Raw genomic sequence first — 23,247 nt, 5'->3', positions numbered from 1 at the left:
TGAGGTCTGTTTACTCAGGGCAATAAAAACAGCCGCTTACTTCAGCTTCACTTGAACATTTATTTTTAAGTGGACTTTTCTGCCTCAAAAGGGAAAATAACATCTTTAGAACAAGGAAAATAATGTTTGTACCTTTCTTTTTGAACTCAAAATATTAACCATTACTTTCTATGGTCATTAATAGGGCCAAGTTTGCTGGAAATGGTACATGTAAGGAAAGCTTATCAGGCAGAAACGCCACTGCATAAACCATTCTTCTCTTTTGCTCCTCCTCACCTGCTCCCCCTCACCTCCCTGAAGAGTAACTTTCAAAGCATCTAACAAAACTTAACGTATGTATTTAAGATGATCCACAGCGTTTCTTGCACTACCATCAGTTGGTTTGGGGAGTGGACCTTGCTTTGAATTAGTTTCAGATGACATGTCATTAGGCAAGCGCAGTTAGAGGGAGGCTACACAGACACTCCAATGTCACCTCGGCTCTGGAGAGCGTAGCACCTGCCAGAAGCCTGTTTCTCCTTGTTAAATGTCCCCCAGCGTTCACTGGTAACTTGCATCCTCAGGTCATCTGTGCACAACAGTCAAAAACTGGTCCAACCTGAAGGCATTATCATTATTGCATTAAGATCCCTAACTTCTTTATGGGAGTTACTGAGTGCTCAAAAGACGTGGTATGCTATTTCACATCACACATTTTCAGAGGAAGTCTGCTTTTCTCCAGCCTTCCAAACAGCATCTACAGATACTCCCATGGGGGTTTTTATTATAAGTTGAGGGATAAGTTTTAGGAAAGAAGGTTTTTTAGGGCGTGTCTCTGAAAGCAACCTGGGAGAAAATCAGAAAACAGCAACATATAAGCGGATCAAGTACAAATACTCATTGTCCTAAGCTATAAGATATTAAGCACAAAATATAAACAACATATTGCAACTTTATTAGATTCTTCTATTGTACTGGCTCATGGCACTCAACCAAGGCCTTAGTAATCTATAACTTGAACATCTTCGAGGTGTCACAGTACATAACATGAAATCTGATTAGTGGCACAAGACTAGTCAACCTGTCAACACACCGACTACTAATGTCACAGCTGTGGTCACTTAATACTTTTATAATAATTCAATCCTAAAGTGAAGATATTCAGTATTACGTGAGGGTTCTCTGCTGCTGCTGTGTAGGTTATCATTCAAGAAAAGTTTGCCAGACCAGGCCTAATTAAGGTCAGATACTAGCTGATGCCATTTGGCAGGTAAGTCAAAACTCTGCCTAATATTTAGACTGAGAAAGGCAGCAAGTCTATGAAAAATTATTTGCTCTTTTGGGTTCCTATTCCTACACCTCCACACATTCCCTCCTCAATGTGTCCTGTTCTCCATTCATCTAATGTCCTGATATGACCCCCTGGGTGCTAGCCAAGAAAGAGTGGAATCAGGGTTTTGCTCAGAGCAGGTGAAGGGGGTAGATGGGTGGATGAATGGACAAAGTGACGACAGGAGGGCAGAAAGGACAACATTCCAAAACCTTCCTATTTAATAAAATATTCTTCATGACATCTCTGGGGATGTAAACAGAGCTTGTGTAAAGAAGTTTATTCTGACGATTAAGGACTTGTATGACCGAGTAAGGCAGTTTCTTAACCTATCCCCACCTCCTAATAGGTTTTCCTAGAAATCTGTGGGACAATGAGGGAGGGGCAACACTACTCCCCCAGAAGGCTATTTTACAACACTGGCTCCTGAGGTGGCAGACCCCTGCGGCAGCCATTTTGGAACGGGCAGTTACAGCTGCACACTCTGGAACTTGTCAGGTCTGTCAAGGCTGATGTCTGAGGAGCGTTTCAGTCCACGTCCACGTCCACGTCAGTGAGGGTCAGTGGTGTCTGGTGGCCACGGTCAGCGTTCTATCCTTTGATGACAGCAATCGGTCTCAGTTTAATGGCCTTCTTGCTGATCCCTGCATCGTGGCAGGTGTTCACGACATCGGTCACGTTCTTATAGGACTCAGGAGCCTGCAGGGGAGGAGTTACACATTGTAAAAGTCTAGGTAAGATGGAATCTTTCAAGGCATTAAACTTCACTTGTAATTCAAGAAATGCACATTAAAACAATACTGAGGGTTTTTGTTTTTTGCCTATCAAATAAGCAAAGATTAAAAAGATGATTAAGAGCTCAGTGCTTTAAGGGCGTAGTAAGATAAACACTCTCATTTATTTTTTCTGTATTTCTCAAAATTTCCCCAAAGAATATATCTCACTTGTATAACTAGGAAAAGCAGTAAATGTAACTAAATGAAACATACACACCAATACCTCACTGGAAGGAAATAAACCAAACCATCCTGTTAGTGGTAATTATCTTTGGATGGTGGAGTTATTGGCAATTCTGATTTTCTTTCTTTATATATTTCTACAGTGGTCAAAATTCCTGAAATGAACATGTATGACCTTCACAATAAGGAAGAGTTAGTAAACTATAACTAACACTATATGTGTGTATGTATATATGTGTATATTTATGTACACACACACACACAATTTATTTCTGTTTCTAGCAAGACCTTCCCCCTGCATTCCTACCCATGCTCACCGTCTTGCCACCATCAGAACGAATCTCATCACACACACCCTTTATCCCCATTCATGTCAACACAGGAATCTTAGGCCTCCCAGACTGATTCCCATAGGGATCTGTACATACCCCTTTCTAGCCCATCTCCCATCCCTTCCAATTTCTGAAACTTTTCCACTGAGTCAAGAGCAGAATCCCCTCCTTCTTCCCTTCTTCGAACATTCCCTTCATTTTCTTGTTCCTGCTGAAACATGGATCTCCCCTGAGGATATTACTTCTGCCTCCAACTTTCTGAAGTGGTAGCTATTTTCTCTCCCAAATTGGGTCATGCCCTTAGGCCCAGAAGCGGGACAGGTGTCCCTGCTCTTCACAGATCTTTCCAGACCGTTCTCTGTCCGTCCTCCCTAAGCACTCCCAGTTTTGAGTCCTGCAGTCTTCATTTATACCACCTTCATTTATACTACCTCTTCTTGTTGCAGTTCTCTGCTGGAGTCTGAATCACTCCCCATCATTACTTGAAGATTTCTAGTTCCTGGTTCACTGTCACTCTCTCCTGCTCTAGTTCTGAGTGATTTCAGAATCCAGAAGACAATCCTTCCAGTACCGTGGCTTCTTACTTCCTTGATGTCTGCTCTTTCAATGCCTGTTACCTCAGCCACTCACTTCCAGGGTCATACCCCAGAACTTGTCATTATCTATGATTACAACTCCTCTATAATCTCAGTTTCAAGTACCCAGGCTCCTGATCACAGCCCAGGTTTCCAGCTCCCTCCCCCTTATGCTCCATCTCCAACAATCCTTTAACCCCATGAGACTTACGATCCCTTTGCAACACCCTCAAGAACCCTACTTCTTTCACTGTGCCATACTTGCAACCCTGATTAAAGGTAACTCAACATCGATTTCATGCCTGCAGCCACACAGTTGAATGTAGTTGAAAAAAACATCTAACCACTGAATTTAGCCCAAAGTGGGCCCTTGGTGCTGTCTGGCAATCACCAAAAATTTCACTAGGCCAATTCCTCTTTCTGTCTCTTAGATGACTATATCATACTTTCTCCTGCAGCCTCACTCTCAGTTGCTGGCCCTACTTCCTATTACACTGAAAATAGAAACAACCAGAACAGAATCTCCATAAACTCGCACCATCTTTCCTGACTACCTGCATCTGTACCTTCTCTTTTTATTAAGGTTGAATTATCTGAGCTCCTAGCAAAGACCAACCCCATCCACTTGTGCACCAGATCCCATCTCCTCTCATCTACTCGACGACACTGCTCCAGTAATTCCCTCCTCTTTTTCCCATCATCAATCTCTCTTCTAGATTCTTCTCATCAGCATGCAAACGCATTTAGTCAGATCATGTTACTCTTCTGCTCAGAATTCTCCAATGTCTTTCCATCATCTCACTCAGAGTCAGAGCAAAAATCTTTTTGTAAAAGAAAAGACAAAAGACCCACATGACGTGGTGCCCCCTAACTCTGACCTCATGTCACTCTTGCTTGCTCTTGTCACACTGGCCCCCTTGCTGCTTCTTGAACATCCAAGCATAGTCTCACCTCACAGTTTTTGCACTAGCTGTTCTCTCTGCCTAGAAAGCTTTCCCCTAGATCCCCACACAGCCTGTTCCCTCATTCCCTTGAGGTCCCTACTCAACCATCACCTCACTACACCCTATCAGAACTGTATCCACCCCCAACTGCTCCCTGTCCCCCTGGCCATTTTTACTTTTTTTTTTTTTTAAAGATTTTATTTATTTATTTATTTTCCCCCCAAAGCCCCAGTAGATAGTTGTATGTCATAGCTGCACATCCTTCTAGTTGCTGTATGTGGGACGCGGCCTCAGCATGGCCGGAGAAGCGGTGCGTCGGTGCGCGCCCGGGATCTAAACCCGGGCCACCAGCAGTGGAGCGCATGTACTTAACCGCTAAGCCACGGGGCCGGCCCGCCATTTTTACTTTGTAGTACTTATCGTCATCTAACTATCACTATACATTTAACACTATACATTTTACATTTGGTAAGTTTCACAAGGAAGGGATTTATGCTAGTTTTGTTCACTGCAGTATCCCCAGCATCTAGAACAGTACCTATAGCAGATATTTAATAAGTATTAGCTGAATGAGTGAATGAAAAAAATCATTTGTAAAACATGCAAGTAAAAAATATAGCAAATGTTAATAGAGCTTATCTCTGGCTGGTGGAACTCTAGATGGTTTCTGTTTTCTTCTTTGTATTTTCCAAAACCTCTTACTTTAAACATGTTATTCTTAAAATCAGGGGAAAAGTTAATAGTTATTAAAAAATAAGGTTTTGTCATACTCTGACTCTGTAATCCTACTTTTGGGATTTCACTCTAATTATTAAAACATCTGGGAAAAAAGCTTCATGCATGAAGACACTCACTACAACTTAATTTTTTAGTAGCAAAAATTTGGAAGCTTCTTAAATGTCCAATATGGGTACTGAGCAATCATTAGAAAGTGACACAAACAATTTTATAAAAATGTGCTAAATTAAAAAAAGTACTACAAAATGTTTGTAAAGTATGATTATAACTAGTTTAAAAAAAGCATTTAGGGGAAAAAAAATGGCAATAAATATCCTACAAAAGGAGGTAAATATTAGGGCACTGAGTTTCTGGATGACTTTTTCTTTTCTCTTAAACCTTTTAAATGAGTTATGTTGGTTCTAATTTAAATATGTACATATGTGTACAGATACATACATATAATTTAAACAAAATCTTTGCTCCCTTGTGAATCAAACAAAACTGTTTCCCCAAACATTTTCCCCCTGCTTTTTCAAATCTGCTTTCAAATTTAAACGTAAGTATATAGCTGTGCAAAAGAAAGGTTAAAATGAGTCAGCTCAAACTATTTTTAAAGCTTAATATGTAGACAGAGACTATACACAAAAAGAAAAATTATTCTTATGGATTTGTCTCATAATTAATCTCCAAACAAAAGAGAAGACAATGATAAACTGTAATTGAGGTTATTTTAAAAACAACAACTTCTGTTAGCAATACCAAAAATTGCTGTCTCTACCAGTGAACTGGCATAAATCATAAACAATTTTACACTGAATATTTATCAAAACTTCACTTACCTCTTCCATAACCAGTTTGGGTGAGGCAACACGGATTGCAATTCCCATATCTGCTAATTTGTCTAAGACATCCTGGAAATCTAAATTACGTCGAGATTTTGCTCGAGACAAGGCACGGCCCTGGAATAAGAAAGGAATAAACTTCACTTTATAAATTCTGAGCTACAATTTATGTTCAATCCCAGCAATTATTTAAATCCTTAGGATTATATGCTTTTTCCTTGACTTCTTTTTAAACTAAAAAAGAGTTAAAAAACATCTTTTTCTATTTTATCAACCTTATTATGTGCCTTTTGTTATAAGCCTCATCATATCCTTTTGGAAAACAAATTTCCATCTATACAAAGCACTTAGTATTTCAAGATTTAGTTTTGTGTTTCTAATTACTATTAATTATCAATTCAGCAAAAGTATACTAATTTTTAATTGTAAACAGTATGTCATCACAAAACCTTTGTGCTCTCTGCAATTTAAAACAGTTTCTCAGGGCCAGCCCCGTGGCTTAGCGGTTAAGTGCACACGCTCCGCTGCTGGTGGCCCCAGTTTGGATCCCGGGCGCACACCTACGCGCCGCTTCTAACGGCCATGCTGAGGCCGCGTCCCACGTACAGCGACTGGAAGGATGTGCAGCTACGGCATACAACTATCTACTGGGGCTTTGGGGAAAAAAATAAATAAATAAAATTATAAAACAGTGTCTCCACTTGAGCACTACCGAGGTTCTGGTATTATTATTATGGTATTATTATTATCTGGTATATTATCTACAGATAATTCTTTGTTGTGGGGACTGTCCTGTACATTATAGGATATTTAGCAGCATCCTGCCAGTAGCACAACTCGCCTCCTCCACTGTGACAATCAAAAATGCCCCCAGACATTACTAATGTGTATGTGTGGGACGACCCTGGTTTTGATCAGTGGGTTAAAACTAGGAGTTTGGAGGCAGCTGGAAATGAGAAAGGATCAGAGAAAAAAGTGTGGGTAAATATATTTGTGAGTGTCTGTCCTATGAGAAGGTATTCTAGACAGTTTCTATTTTCCACTCCATCACTAGCTAAGCACTCTGATGGCTTAGAATAGGGGTTGGCAAACTGGTTCTTGGGCCAAATCTAGCCTACCACCTGTTTTTGTAAATAAAGTTTTATTGCAACACAGCAACGCCCATTTGTTTATGTGCTGTCTATGGCTGCTTTTTCACTACAATGGCACAATCAAATAGCTGCTACAGAGACCATGTGGTCCGAAAACCCTAAAATATTTACTGCCTGGCACTTTATAGAAAAAGTTTACCAACCCCTGGCTTAGAAGATAAGAGGCAATATGTTAAAATAGGTGTGCAAACTACACATGGGCTCTGATTTGCAAATAGGGCATATTCCCCAAATCTTCAGTGAACCCACTCAATAAGGAATAAATTGTGCAAATTACTAGGTCTGGTAAATTGCTGAGATAAGCTGTGATGCACATTTGCATCAGTTAAAGTTCTATCAGTTATGCTAGTATGACAATTTCTCAGTCTGGATTTTGTGCCCTTGCAGAGATGAGGAACAGTCCCTGGCCCTACCATGACCCCACTAAGGTACAGATACTAGGTGACCTCAGTTGGTCACTAGACAGCATATATTATGGAAATAAACTCACATAGAAGATAAAACAGACCCAAACCTCAAATTTGTTAATGCGCAATCAAGTACATTTACCTGTCAAAATGCAAAACAATGACTAAACTGAAGACAGCATTTCTAAGTAAGTTTCTCTTTTCCTTACCGCTCCATGACAGGTTGTTCCAAAGGTCTCAGTCATGCCCTGTTCAGTGCCAGTAAGAACATAACTACAGGTTCCCATGGTGCCACCAATGAGCACTGGTTGTCCAGTAAGCTGAGGATGCACACAAATCAAACGTGTTAAAATGAGCTTTTTATGCCCGAGATTTAGATTTTCCTTTGCATTGGAGGACCGTGGGAGAAACCTGGGCCTCTAAAACGCATTGTTCTCACAACTACATTACGACGTTATTTGCATTCTTTGATAACTGAGAGAGGAGAGAAGAGGAAGAGAGTGAAAATGTGAGGACCAGGAAGGCAGCAGATGACAGACTCAATCTAAGAGCAAAGCAAAATTCAAACATGCAGGGAAACGTTCGCAGGAAGAACATCCTGAGCAGGGCGCCTGCCCTCTCCAGCTTTGGTTTCCTCATCTGCGAGATGGGAGCAGGCTAAGGGTCTTTCTAACTCGATCACAGCCAGACACCAGAAGGATAAGAAAAATGAAAGACTGAGTTTAATCGTAATTATTTTCCAATCACTCAAAGGCTTTGAAAAGATAACCTTAATTCATCTTAATTAAGTACAATATTCTCCATGCAGCACTTTTTGGACAGCACACTGCAAGCCCAGATGACGGGGCAGTCACTGCTTCAGAGAAGACTGGAAATCACTGTTTTTACGGATGACAGATTATTTTCTTTTCACAATTGCTGCTTTCCTGTTTAAATTCATCCATATTTAGAACTATCTAAATCATGCCCCCATTGCTTAAAACCACAAATGGCTTAGTACGTACTTGGTAATCCACAGCAATGAGGGGATGGTGAGGAGGGAAAGCTCGGGTGGATCCCTTCCTGTGTACTAACAGCGTCCGCTCCTTCCCGTCCACCACATGCTGTTCTACTTTGGCGATATTGTGAGAAACATCATAGATCACGTGTAGGTCCAAGTCATCAGGGGTTGTGTTGAAGACCTTGGCAAAAGCCTAAGAGAAAAAGCTGAAGTTAAAAGCAGCCAGAACCAGCTCTTTAGAACTTATCTGACTGATTTCAGCTAGTCTGTTCCCGAAGGGAGTGAGGGCTTTAAGAATTCAGAAACAGCAGTATTACTAATCTTCATGTAAGGGACAAAAACTGTCTTTTAGACCACATAGCAAATTCCACTCCATAAATTCCAACTTTGGATGAAAAGCTGCTTGGCTACTCTTGATGCCATCCTTCAGAACTGCTTCTTCCTTAGCCTTCTGAATCTTGGTGAACGCCACTTCTAACCTCTGCAGCTCAAGGCAAACCTAGGAATAATTCTGGCTTCTCTTCTTCCCTTATTCCCCATGCCTGATACCCTGCTGATTTAGTTTAAGGAGACACCAAAAGCTTGGACACTTTGCCAATATCTTAAATATTTATTACATAAATTTCTAAAACCAGAGTCTAGAGGCTTTGATTTGACTATACTATGCTTTAAAGCACTTAACTTCACCATGAATAACTCGGAACAGAAGAGCAACTTCAACTGTACCTGACGGGTTAAGAAGGTCATGGAGGAGCGGTTGACCCAGGCATAGTTCCCAGCTGCTGCCATTCCCTTCAGGTAGTCCTGACCCTCTGGGGAAGCGATTCGAGCACAAGCCAACTGACGGTCATTGACTATAATCTTGTCTCTCTTCATGGCTTTTTCCATAGCTACCAGTGCATCTGGAACAAGAGAGCCACAAGTCCAAACCAGCCAGCTTTCCCTTTATAATTCAGATTTACCGCAGAAAGGTAGGCTACATTCAAACCCATTCTATGAAAAAACAAGTAAAACACAACTTTCCTTTTAAAGTGTTTCTGAGTTCATCTATTTGCTTGGTCAAGACATACTTATGGAGAATCTTCTGTCAGAGCTGTGACACAAGTTACGTGGGCTACAAAGACAGTATGTGCCCTCTAGGAACTTGTAAGGGAATGAGATGTGTACATGAACAGCAACAACATGGTCTTAGTTACTCCTTTCCTCGCAAGTGAATGAATGAGAACAGAAGTAGTAGAATACGTTTTATTACCATCATGGTTTTTAAAAATAATTCTTAGGGACTTAATATAAAAGAGCTGCTGACAAGTTGCTAGATCTTCTGCAGGAAAGTGAAAACCATGACAAAGTGTAGAGAAGTACTCAGCAAAAAGTTCAGAAATATAGTCAATGTTCCATATATTTGCTAGATTAAATATTCCAATAGCTCAGGCTGGCACAAATTATTAAATTCCCATAGGATAAAATGTACATACAAGGATGAACTATCATACACAATTTAAAGTTTATAATAATTTCCATGTGTCTATGTAACTTTTCATATATTCATAAATCCTTTCACACATCCTACAAATCATCCAAAATGACCTTCCCACTATTTCCCTGCCTTCTGCTTTTGTTCATGCTGTCTTTTGGTCATAAATGTCCTTCACGTGTGATTGTCCAAACTGTGAACGTTATGTGTCTGTTTCCTAAACAATTTGTCTCTTCTATTTTATCAATTACTACCTTCTGGTTTTACTTTTTCTTTTTAATGAACATGACACCTCTCTCATGAGACAATTTGGGGGCAGAGTCCTTGCCTATTTCCTCACTGAATCCACTATAACACGTAATCTTGCAGTATAGATATCTACGATATATTTGCATACATCATATACTCTATAATTTAAGGTATTTCTTGCTCTTTCAAGGCCAGGCAGAAAGACATAATAAAAAGAGCCAAGTAAACATAATCAACAGAGCCAATATGTACTGAGTTCTTACTAAGTGTCAGGCACTGATGCAAGTTCTTTACATATATTATTTCATTTAATCTCCTACGACAACACCATATGAAATAATTATCATTCCCATTTTTTTCAGAGAAGGAAGTTAAGGCCCAGTGAGGTTAAGTTGTTCAAGGTCACAGTGGTAATTAGGAGAACCAGGGTAAAAACATACACAGTATAGTTACAGAGCTTTCTCTCTTAAATCTCTATACAGTTCCCCATAAAATGTATATTTTAACACCAAGCCAAAAATGAGGCCCAGAATATACCTGTGGCTACTTGGTGGCCCAAGCCTCTGCTTCCACTGTGGATCATCACACACACCTGTCCTCTATGGTCGATGCCCATTTTCTTAGCAGCATACTCATTGAAAATCTCATCCACAACCTGGATTTCTGCATAGTGGTTGCCTGCTCCCAGGGTCCCCAACTGCAAATGTAAGAATGTCTGATAAAATAGCTTCTATTCCAGTTAAAAAAAAAATCCATTTAAAAAGCAAATAGGTAAAAACAACGAATAACAACAAAAAAATAACCAAACAAATAGTGTTTTACGTAATAAAAAAATTTCTAAGCCTTAGAAATGCTTCATTCATTTAAAGCAATATTCCACACAACAAAAATAATGTAGAGCAGCCTCTGAAGTTTATTGTATCATTATCTCCTTGAGGTAGACACATATTAAAAGCTTCATAAACCCAAACTCAGACCATCTTATGGCTCATAGGACATTTTAAACATCGTGGAGACAAGGGTCAAATTTTGGGATGAACTCTGGTGAATGCTGACTCTTACACAAGGTCCAAGTTTAAATGATTTCTGAAACATCCATGAGTTCACTGACACCCTGCATTATCCATCACTGAAAGAATATAGCCCATAACTGGAGTTAACAGACGATTTTGGGAACCAGAGACTGGCAGTGCTGAAGAGCCTTTAGGGGTTGCCCGTTTTAACTATCCCAATTTTCTGATGAGAAAACGAGACCCAGAGAGGCACAAGACGCTTGCTCAAGGTCACTGTGAATTAGTGGCAAAGCCATCACAATTACACACAATTAGCTGTAAATTTCAAACATCTGGTATATTCTTATCTCATAGACACCGTGAACTGACAAGGTATCTCTTTTCATCTTAGACCCCAGAAAACCTTCGCCAAATCTGCAGACTGTCCAAGTATGAACATATATGCAATTTTTTTAAGTCTTATAATCATATCCTATTTTCCTCCCATCCACTCTAATTCACCATATTTTGTTTAATTTTATGACCATCTGCAAGCTCCTGATAGCTTTTTAAGAGTAAGAAGGAGCCATAAACAAACAAATTTGTGTTCTTTTTGATATAATGTGAAAAAACCTGGGGTTGTATTTGCTACACAGAAGACAGACTTTTCCCCCAACAAAAAAAATATTAAAAAAATGAACATGTCATCCCTCCAAACAAAGTGTTACCTGAGGAAGGCCTCTTTTTTTAGCCCTCGGAGAGACCTTATTGGGGTCAGCTTGCAGCATCCTTCCATACTCCTCACAGTGCTCCTTGTCTTCAGCCCAGGCATAGCCTTCTCTGAGGGACCAGTCCACACCCATCTCCAAAGCCTCCTCCAGGTCTCTGAGTGAGTAATAAGGTGCTGGTCATTTCAGAGCCAAGGCAGATCAAAATCTAAGGATGATCACTTCTCAAAAAGGCAGAAGAAAACACTACATATACTGACTACCGCTTGTGTACCTGGCATTGTGCTAGATACAGTTTATGCTCTTAGCAATTCTAGTTTTTTGAGACAAGCAGTTACATAAATAATTGCAATATTACATAGTAAATGCCCTATTAGAGATGATTATCGTTCTTGACATTTATACAGCCCCCTGTACTTTTCAAATCTTATTTACATTAGATTTGCCTCTCTGATCCTGAATTCAATAAGGTGGTGATTAAGTATAAAGAAAATTGATAACCATAATAAAATATCACTATCTACCACTAACTTTACCACAGCTACTGGCCTTCATTAATAATTTATGAAAAATTACAGTCAAATAATAAATAAAGCTATCTAAATGTTCTCAGGTGACACAGGTTAAATTTTAAGGTCTATTCCCCTCTTCACAGAAGTAGTATGTGGCTTCATTGCACCTGCATTTTGAAGCCGAGGTACACAATACATTAAACTCCTAGAAGGAAAAAGCTTTATCTTCATCTAAGGTCCACCCCTCTTCCAAAACACTACCAGGAGAGATTTAGGACACAATTCCTATCTAAAATATTTGTAAAGATGCTTGGAATTTATATTTTCCAGGTATGCTTTTCCAAGTTGGGCTTGGAATATACGTCAGGGACTACATGTCAGGGACCACATGAAACCACAGAATGAGTATCTCCCGAGTGTATCAATTTTATTCCAAGTTTCTTTTTTTGTTGGAGGGGAGTTGTATAATGTGACAGGTAATAGCTAAAAACACTTTAATATTAATGTATGTAAATAAATTTGAACAGAATGCAAAATTCACATGAATTTTAAAGATAGAACAGAAGATGTTAAAGAAACATACTTGTTAAGCACACCCTTCTGCGAAGTTTAAGGCGCACAGCTTTACATGAACTATGACACAGTACAGTCAATGGCTATCTCAAAGGCAGTTATGCTGTAGCCTTATATTTCTCTACTTTGGAAATATATAACATCTTAGTCGAAGAAGACATTCAGTGCTATCATTCCAAAAGGAAGGTCATGGATAAATAACGATTCACTGAAAAAAGGCAGTGGGTTCAGAATACAGCTTCTGAAGCCAAAGCATCTTTAGTTCGAATCCTAACTTTACTTACTAGCTTATTTACTATTACCTCTCTAAACTACAGCTTCCTCTCTTGTAAATTAGGGATATTAGGGTTATTATCTAGACAAAATGATATGATACACGTACACTATAGCACAGCGCCTTGCACAAAGAAGAGCTCAATAAATGTCAGTGGATATTATTCTAAATTCTACTATAGGTCAAAGGCTGTTACAATGAACATCCATTGACTAATATCTATAATAAATGGGCTGGACTTCATGCTTAAAAAACCAATTCATTACTACTTCCTGAAAAGTGACTGAACAATCTCCATCTCCTCAGAGTCCTACTGGAAATAAGTGTGAGGGTCATGTGGTTATTATCGCTCTCACTCTATTTACTGGAAACTTGTGCTCTTACTTGGCATTCATTGGGATGACACCTTTTGATCCCACTCCAACAGGAATGTGGTCAAACATAGCTTGGGCAAGCTGCTCCTTCACAGGCTGCACATCACTTTCATCTAAATTGGTTCTGAGTAAGCGGACACCGCAGTTGATGTCAAATCCGACGCCACCTACAGAGAGAAAAGTTAGTCAGATACTGGCAAAATCAGGTAGGGCATTGTTACCTACGGTCCCACCATTAATACAGGGTTTAAAAGATAGCCATCCTTTTAAAGACAACTATGTTTTAAAGTAGCCAACAAAGTGGTTCTCTGAGGTAAAGTCTGATGACATCAAAACAATTTAAAGTAACACACATATTAAAGGTACTGTGTAGGCCAGGGAGGCAATAATGAACAATGAGTAACATCTAGACTAGAGATTAAAATGTGAATTATGTGTTTCTCTTTTTTTCTTGATTACTCTTGTTGGCGGTTTATGAATTCTATTAGTCTTTTCAAAGAACCAACTTTCGGCTTTGTTGATCCTTTCTATCGTATATCATTTCACTAACTTTGCTTTTAATTACTTCCACTTTTCTACCTTTTTTGGGTTTAATTTGTTGTTCTTTCTCTAACTTTTTGAGATAGATACTTAGATCAATGATATTTTAGCCTTTTTCTTTTCTAATTTGTGCATTTAAGGCTATGTATTTCTTCTAAATATAGCATTAACAGTAACCCACAGTTTTTAGACATAAGTATTTTTTATTAACAGTAGTTAACATTATTTTGTAGTTTCCATTATTTTTTTTGACCTGTGGGTTATTTAAAAGCATATTGCTTAATTTATAAATACTTGGGAGGGTTTTCTAGTTTTTGTTGTTGTTATTGTTAATGATTTTTAACATTAAGTTAGAAATATCTACCAGTGGTTCTTAAGCGTGGTCCAAAGATCTTGCTGGTCTAGAAGACTAATTGTATAATGAGGCTAAGAAATTTTGGCCTTTTAAACTTATTCTCTTGTGTATACAGTGAAGTTTTCCAAAGGCTACATGACATGTGATAACTTGTTTGCTCTGATGGATAACAAAACATGTACTTGTGTATCATTGTTTTAAAAATTTCTCAGTTTTAATTTCTAGTAAGGTAAACACTGATAAAACCTTTTGAAATCAACCCTCAACAATTTTTAAGAACGCAAAGGGGTCTTGAGTCCAAAAAATTAGAGAACTGCTGCTCTATGATTTCAATGCTTTGAAATTTGAGATCTGCTTTATGGCTCAGCACGGACATGTGGTCAATTTTGGTAAACATTCTGTGTGCACTTGAAAAAAATGTGTATTCTACAGTTCTTGGATGCACATAATGTGTGCACACACAAGCATGCACATATATTAGAGGTCAAGATGTCAAGTTTTTTACCCGGATTGTTCAAATCACCTATATCCTTACAGATTGAAATCTGCCATTACCTCAAGAGAAAAACAGTGCTAAACCTTGGGCTCACGTAATTGTGCTTTTCCTCTGGATCTTAGCCTCACAAATTCTTACTGCCTTAACGGCTTTCCTACGCTTTCAAATAGATGTGTTTTGTTTTTGTTTTATTTTTGAAAAATTTTTTCCAGCCTTTCTTGTTACTCTTGGCAGACGATTAGTCTTAAACAACCCTGACTGCCATTGCTACAGGCAGAACTCTCAAGATATAATTTAAACTTTCATTTTTTTTTCAGACTCTGAAAGCAAAGATATTACTTCTAGTAAAATATTTTCAGTGACAGCACCCCACAGTAGAAAAGATGTATACAAATAGAGGTGAGTAATAATGACGATAATGAAAGCAAACTCACCAAGTACTTCCTGTGTGCCTAGCACTGTTCTAAGTATTTTACACATCTTAACTCATTTAATCTTAACATTAATGCCATGTGGTAAGTAACATCATTAGCTCCAATGTGCCCAAGAGGTAACTGCGACACACAGAAGATACATAATTTGCCAGGGAAGTATTTCAGTTTGTTTTGTACCCAATGTCTAGATAGTGCCTGGTATACAGTAGGGGCCCAAATAATTTTCAATAAATGTATGCTTTACTTGATACTTCAACAGCCTCTGTCACAATTAATTCTCTCAGTAAATGGGAGGAAAAGAAATAATAGAATATGAGACTGAGAAACGCACACACAAAAAGAAGCCACACAGCTGACAGGAGACGTGCACAGTGACCTTACCTGGGGATACCACTGCCTCAGGGTCATTCATATCAAAGGCTGCCATATTCCCAATAGCAAACCCGTAACCTGAATGGACATCAGGAAGCCCAATGGATCGCTGCAAGAGAATTAGAAAATGAAATACAGCCGTCACAACCTGGCACCCTGGTGACCTGATACTAATTCTCAAACAGGCTGTGGACTGAAGTCTTCCCCAAATCAAAATTCTGTGTTCATGAAATTTTCTCTATTGGTGGAAATTAGCTGTAAAAACTCCTACTATAAAGCTAAATATAGCAGGAAAAAACCTTTTTATAAAATTTGACCGTTAAGGAAACTGAAAGCAGAAAAGCTTCAGTATAATGTGATATAGGAGGACTACACACTAACTTTAATGTATTATTACATTTTAAAGATGATCTTTAGACACTGACAAATCATGGTCGTGTCGGGTTCAGAGGAGGAATATATCCAATTTATACAGGTCCTTAGTGTTTAAGCAACATAGACAAATGTAATCCATTTGATGCTATGAATATTGTATACTTTCTACATCTGGGGCCTAGAAAAGGATCCTGATCTAGGAAGGATGCAGGTCAAACATGGTTAAGGATATATTATAGACACCTAGACACTTATGAGTTCCTTAAATGCACAAGCCACATCTTTTCATTTTTTCCCCCAAGCATAGTAACTGGCATAAAGATCTCAAAAAGTGTCTTTTGTGAGGCCAGCCCCGTGGTGTAGCGGTTAAGTGCACGCGCTCTGCTGCTGGCGGCCTGGGGTTTGGAACCTGGCCGTGCACCAACACACTGCTTGTCAGGTCATGCTGTGGTGGCGTCCCACATAAAGTGGAGGAAGCTTGGCACAGATGTTAGCTCAGGGCCAGTCTTCCTCAGCAAAAAGAGGAGGATCAGCATGGATGTTAGCTCAGGGCTAATCTTCCTCACAAAAAAAAAAAAAAAGTGTCTTTTGAGACCCAGCCCTGATGGCCTATTGGTTAAAGTTCAGCATGCTCTGCTTCGGCGGCCCAGGTTCAGTTCCCGAGCACAGAACCATACCACTTGTCTGTCAGTAGCCATGCTGTGGTAGCGGCTCACATAGAAGAACTAGAAGGACCTACAACTAGAATATACAACTATGTACTAGGGCTTTGGAGAGGGGAAAAAAAAAAGAGAGGAAGACTGGCAACAGATGTTAGCTCAGAGAGAATCTTTCCCAGCAAGAAAAAAAAACCAGGTCTCTTGAATGGATTTATTTTAACATCTTCCTCTAATAGTGGAATGGGTACGTTAGACTGTGGAGGGGGCCCACTTGTACCATCCAGTTCTATCCTTGTTATCGCCCCCGCCCTCCTTTTCCAATCATGTCCAGAATAGCTATACTGTCCTTTCTCCCTCTCCTCAGTCCTAACCCTTAAACTTTTTTCCATTCTTTCTCTAATCATCCTCTTGAATGGGCCACAGTGAAACTTTCAATGGTGGTACAATGATCTAAGAATAAAGATGTACTAGAACAAAGAAACAAGAAAACAAACACTACTTCCAAGGTTCTCTAGTGCTTATAGATTCTAGCCAAAGGCAACTAGAAACTAAGAAGTTATCCAGACTCAATTAGTTCTTTAAGTCCCATGGTTATTTCTAGACGTTCACAGACACCACTGTCAGTTGGATGTGGCCATTCATCCATTAAACAAACATCTAGACTAAGAGAAAATATAAATGATTAAAGCTCTGAACACAAACTCACATGAACAATCCCAGGCAGGGCTGCCACATTGCCAATTTGTTTCATGGCTGGCAGGAAGCCACCAACACCTGAAGACAAAAATTCAATATTAGAAAAGAGGACACATTTGATTTTTAGTATATTCATATGTTTCTAGATCACACTGAATGAAAGGGTAGTGGTTAGGACTACTAAAACAACAAAGCATATAAAGGATGTCTGAGATGGAAGTGGGGAGGGAGCCTCTTCTGGAAGGCAGCACACGCACAGGAATTAGTGAGGGCAACTAGAATAACCATAAACATGCTGTCAGTGTTCTGTGCAGACCACAACAGGGTTGCTTGCAAACACTGTACTGGGATATGTAAAACATAACTATTAAACATTATGTTGTCAATATAAAAAATGTATTCTTTTCAATAGTTCATATTATTTATAGAAAAAAATCAACACTGGTTTTATTGTAAGTGACAAAGAAGGGCAATGTGGAAGAACTGGGAAAACACTGGATTGAGAGTTAGGGGTTCTACTCCTAGCTCTGTCACTTGGTTGCTGTCATGTTAGACACATCAGCATACCCTGGTGGGGAATGGGGTGCGACTTAGTCTGTTGAACTAAAAACTAAAAGGGTTAAAACTAGATTTCCATTCCACCATCACCATTAGAGCATTATATTAGAGCTTTATATATTTATCTCTACATGTCACTACAGTTCTGCAAATAGGTGTAATAAACTTTCTTTTACAGACAGACAACTGAAGTCCAGTGAGGCTAACCAGTGTACTGGTTAAGAATACAGATTTTGGAATCAGACACGTGTGGATTTAATTCTGGCTCTGTCATGAGAAGCTGTGCAACCTTGGACAAACTAAAATTACTTAACCTCACTGAGCCTTGACTTACATTTCTATAAAACGGAGATAATAATAATATCTTCTTCTTAGAGTTACTCTAAGAATTACATAAGATAATTTATGTAAAGCAGCTAGTAAAGTGCCTGGCACATATCAAGTGCACAATAAATGGTAGTTCTTGTTATTACTGTCCAAGGTTAGCTGTGAAAACGACCAGGTCCACCCAGCTCCAAATGGTTTCTACAAGGCCAGGTGGCTAACAATGTGATCACAAATAAGTAAGTTTTTTTTGGTCTCATTTCAAGTCTTGGTCATTCCTTTTGTATTTTTAAATTATCATTATTTGAATTACCATTTTTTTCAGACCACAGGGAAGACACCACCTGTACTATCAACGTAAAACGCTAATGTACTTACCACCACCTCGACAGGCATTCCTTAATTCCTCAAACATTAATTTTTCCAGAGCATCATTCACATAGAAAACTCCTTCCACCTGGTACCAAAGAAAAGGAAAAACTATGTCTGAGCACATGAACATGATGTATAGGCACTGGACAGAAAATAAACACTGTATGCAATATTCATTTTGCTTTACTCTTTATAAAACACTTTCATGTTACCTTAAATAGGCAGAAAACTTCCTATCAAAAACTACAAGATGTACCCATCTTTAAATATATCTTAAAAATGTATTTTGCCAAGTTCACAAATTGTTTTGTTAATTCTCCTCTCAAAGGCACATTTAAGAATTCAACAGGTACAATATTTTCTGTGCGTGTGATAAAGAAAAGTCTTCCAACTACACTCTCACTAAGGCCACAAGGTCTCAGCACTCTTGTGCTTCGAAAGTATCAATGGGTTTTGCAGAAACAGACAAATCAAAAACTCAAATTGTAAACATAACAATGTAGTCATCTGACCTTAGTGTACTTTTTGTGTGCTAAAGGTAACAGCACATTTCACGTTCTTGTGTCCTACGCTGATTTACAAATCTACACTTTGGTAAATAATGAGTAAAAAAATTTTAACATGTAGCTATGTAGCTGTGTGCTCAGTTCTACAATTTACATAATTTTAAGAGAATAAAGAAGCTTAACAATAGAGGCATACAAAAGGCAACAGAGAACATAATTATGTAAATACCAAAGGCCAGAACATTTTTATCAGTGATCAAATACCATGAAGGAGCTGCTATCAGGAACTTTTACCAAGAACAGGATCATAAACCTTCAGTGCACTTGCATGGCACCTTAAGGGATTTCAAAAACCATTTAACAACATATGCACGAAAACCTCCTAAATGCCTTCTTTCTTCACTTTAATGGAAAATAATAAGCACAAACGGAGATGAAGCCTGAGAGACACAGGGAGCCCAGGCTCTCAAACCCTCTGATATTGGGCTCCCAAGTCTCCATCTGGAATACATCATCCGGTCAGAGAAAAAGAAGAGCACTGGACACCAAGTCCTGGCTGAGTTTCTTATTAGGTGGCTACAGGAAGCTGTGTCACCGACTGTTCCTCAAGGTCCTTCTGGAAAGCGAATATTAAAAACAACCCCCTGCCCTGTGAATTTTCTAGGCTGTTCCGAAGAACAAGACTGTTTTACTAGAAACCCACATGGATGAGTGAATGCTAAAAACTTGGTCCAGCGAACACAGGTCTGGAAACATCACCTAAACGTCCAGCATGACTCAGAGGAACTGCGCCCCAGTCCCAGCAACCATCCCCGGGACTGGCTGTGCCACCCAATAAAAGAGCACTAATGTCTCCGAGGCTCAGGAATGGAACACATCTTACGGTGCGTTCATGAGACTCATGGGTGAAAACGCTTTGCAAACGCCCATCTCGTCTTTACTCCGATTCCCTAGACACACTCCGCTTGTGGGTCCTCGTGGTCTGGGGACCTCTCCCGTGGGGAGGCGGGGTCGGCAGCCCCGGAGGCCGGGGAGCGGGGTGGGGTGCGGTGGGGTGGAACTCTGCCGGGGGCGGGGGCGCACCCACGGCCCACCAGGCGTCGGGAGGGCGAGGAGGCGGCCAGGTTGGCACGGAGGCGCCGCGGGACCCCAGCCGGGAAGGCCCCGCCACCCGCTCCTGCTCCCCCGCCTCACCTGCATGTTGGGCACGAAGCCCTTCTTGATTCTCCAGCAGTTTTTATTGATCTTGTCCAAGAACTGCAGCTCATCGTTATAGCTGCGACTCATGGCGGCGACCACGGTGGCGAAAACTCCCCGCTCGGCTTTCCACAGCAGCTGCCGCGCTGTCCGGCTTTACGAATCACCGCCTTCCGGAGCTCAGCGCGCAGGCGCGGCCGGCTCCGCGGCAGGACGGGCGACGGCAAGCGCCGAGGCTCGAAACTCGTCGCACCAATCGCTTTTCTCTCGTTAAGTTAAACAGCCCTCTAGTGTTTACCTTTTTGGATATTTGCTAGTCATTCCCTTCTAGGCTAAAAGCTAAGCTAGATCCAGTAGTTTTTAGTATGATCCAGTTATTCCTCGTTTTGGAAGTGCTTTTCAGCACTGAAAAACGCACTGAATCTGGATCAGGTCCAAACGCTCTAATGAATACCTGTCGTGGGAGTTTCATCCCAGCACCGAGGGGAAAAAGATGTCTGTAGCTGAGAAAGAGAAACGTGTTTAAATAAATACCACAACTAAAATTTGCAGTGTTTCAGAATGAATTTGTGGATACGCATTAAATAACTTTTTTTTTTTTTTTTTTTTTTAATTTTTTGTTTATTGCAGTAACATTGGTTTATAACATTGTAAAAATTTCAGGTGTACATCATTGTACTTCTATTTCTGCATGGACTACATCATGTTCACCACCAAAATACTAATTACAACCCATCACCACATACATGTACCGAATTATCCCTTTCACCCTCCTCCCTCCCCCCTTCCCCTCTGGTAACCACCAATCCAATCTCTGTCCCTATGTGTTTGTTTATTGTTGTTATTATCTACTACTTAATGAAGGAAATCATACGGTATTTGACCTTCTCCCTCTGACTTATTTCACTTTGCATTATGCCCTCAATGTCCATCCATGTTGTCACAAATGGCTGGATTTCATCGTTTCTTATGGCTGAGTAGTATTCCATTGTGTATATATACCACATCCTCTTTATCCATTCGTCCCTTGATGGGCACTTAGGTTGCTTCCAAGTCTTGGCTATCGTGAATAAGGCTGCAATGAACACAGGGGTGCATGTACCTTTGCAAATTGGTGTTTTCAAGTTCTTTGGATAAATACCCAACAGTGGAATAGCTGGATCATATGGTAGTTCTATCGTTGATTTTTGAGGAATCTCCATACTGTTTTCCATAGTGGCTGCACCAGTTTGCACTCCCACCAGCAGTGTATGAGAGTTCCCTTCTCTCCACAACCTCTCCAACACATGTTGTTTCCTGTCTTGTTAATTATAGCCATTCTGACAGGCGTGAGGTGATATCTCATTGTAGTTTTGATTTGCATTTCCCTGATAGTTAGTGATTTTGAACATCTTTTCATGTGTCTGTTGGCCATCTGTATATCTTCTTTGGAGAAATGTCTGTTCAGGTCTTTTGCCCATTTTTTAATTGGGTTGGTAGTTTTTTTGTTGTTGAGATGCATGAGTTCTTTATATATTTTGGAGATTAAGCCCTTATCAGATGTATGGTTTGCAAATATCTTCTCCCAATTGTTAGGTTGTCTTTTCGTTTTGTTGATGGTTTCCTTTGCTGTGCAGAAGCTTTTTAGTTTGATGTAGTCCCATTTGTTTATTTTTTCTATTGTTTCTCTTGCCTGGTCAGATGTGGTGTTTGAAAAGAGCCTTCCAAAGAAGGAAACGGGACAGTTTATCATTTATTACAACAAACACTTAACGGGAGCATCTATTATGGCCCAGATCTGCGCTCCAAAATGAGTAAATTGCAGTTCCTGTGGATAGCCAGGGCTTCTCGGTCCACACTTCTTGATGACTAAGTACTCTATGATCATGCTTTTATACAGTGGCCCTTGTTCAGAGTAATAAGTGAGCTTTAAGCGATTTTAGGTTCTAGTCCTACTTCATGTAAGGAACAGCGACTTTGGAATCAGAAAGACTGGGATTCGGTTTCTACCTCTGCCCTTTACCAGCTTTGTGTGATTAATCTCTCCTAACCTTTGTTTCCTCATCTATAAAAGGTCATAATTCTTCACAGAGGGACTATAAAGAGTAAATGAAAGGACACTCGTGTAGTAACCAGCACAGGGCTTGGCGCATGGTCAGCGCTCCAGTAAACAGCTCTCTTTTCCCTCACTAGGTTGTCGGCGCCACAAAAGCGAAGCTAGTGCTCTCTATTCATTTCTTAGATTATCCATATCGGTTTCCCTTTCCTCCTCTTCTGCTCCACTTTCGCCCCACTGATTAGGTGCTCTAACAACATTACTATCATCAGTTATGAGTTATCTAGGTTTAGTGCTCTGCACTGCCATTTCATTTAATCTGGGAGGGAAAACATCCTAAAACTTAAAGAAGCGATACAACTTATAGAGTCTCCTGCCATCACTCTGTTTCTCACTGGAAACATCTAAGAGACAAGGTATTCCCTTTGAAAATCAAGCCTTGAATTCTGCACAACCTCAGTTTTCGTACATGTTAAAGACACTAAAGTCTCTTCTCTTATTCCTGTCTTATTTTATTTAAAAAAAAAAAATCCAGGGCAGGAAATTTCTCAAATAAAAAGACAAGGTTGACATTGATAGAAAACAATTTTAATTAAATACATGGGACAGTAATAGTAAATATAAAACATAAAATCCAATATGCAGGGAAGCGGCGGGAGGGGGAGAACCCTAGAGTGTTGACAAGGCTGGGATCTCCACTGATAGAAACTGAGGCAAATCTGTACGTGAGAGTTTCTCATGCACCTCATCTGAAGTGCATGCCTCTCTCTTGGCCCCAGAGCCTTATAAACACAGGAACACACAGTGTGCATTGAGACAGGAACACACATTCAAACATCCGCCCTCCACACACACACACACACACACACACGGAGACCCCCCCCCCCCCCCCATTCAGCTCTTTAACCCACTG

The 23,247-nt window shown here is 39.9% G+C and overlaps 1 protein-coding gene across 1 annotated transcript; it reads right to left on the bottom strand.

Annotated features, from left to right (window-relative positions):
• Nucleotides 1-911: 911 nt before the first annotated feature.
• Nucleotides 912-20,459, bottom strand: RTCB (RNA 2',3'-cyclic phosphate and 5'-OH ligase). The gene is made up of 12 exons (XM_004418073.3): nt 20,297-20,459; nt 18,603-18,681; nt 17,353-17,420; nt 15,622-15,721; nt 13,426-13,582; nt 11,683-11,839; nt 10,500-10,659; nt 8,966-9,141; nt 8,244-8,432; nt 7,449-7,559; nt 5,679-5,798; nt 912-2,008 (listed from the first exon to the last, which is right to left on the bottom strand). Exons 1-12 carry the CDS (start codon nt 20,387-20,389, stop codon nt 1,901-1,903), a joined length of 1,518 nt encoding a protein of 505 aa, XP_004418130.1. The 5' UTR covers nt 20,390-20,459; the 3' UTR covers nt 912-1,900.
• Between the last annotated feature and the right edge of the window lie 2,788 nt (nt 20,460-23,247).

This window comes from Ceratotherium simum, chromosome 25 (assembly GCF_057802395.1).
Source record: "Ceratotherium simum simum isolate JZ-2026a chromosome 25, ASM5780239v1, whole genome shotgun sequence".
In the NCBI taxonomy this organism is placed as follows: Eukaryota; Metazoa; Chordata; class Mammalia; order Perissodactyla; family Rhinocerotidae; genus Ceratotherium; species Ceratotherium simum.
The sequence above is the reverse complement of the archived record's forward strand: the minus strand, read 5'-3'. Positions and strand labels throughout refer to the sequence as shown.

What these genes read in the sequence shown, in the direction of transcription:
- RTCB (XM_004418073.3), bottom strand. Translation starts at nt 20,389, where the DNA reads ATGAGTCGCAGCTATAACGATGAGCTGCAGTTCTTGGACAAGATCAAT. An exon ending in TGAGGCAGTGGTATCCCCAG is followed by an intron (nt 13,583 to 15,621) that starts GTAAGGTCACTG and finishes TTCTCTCTGTAG; the next exon opens with GTGGCGTCGGATTTGACATC. An exon ending in GGGCCACCAAGTAGCCACAG is followed by an intron (nt 9,142 to 10,499) that starts GTATATTCTGGG and finishes CTCTTGTTCCAG; the next exon opens with ATGCACTGGTAGCTATGGAA.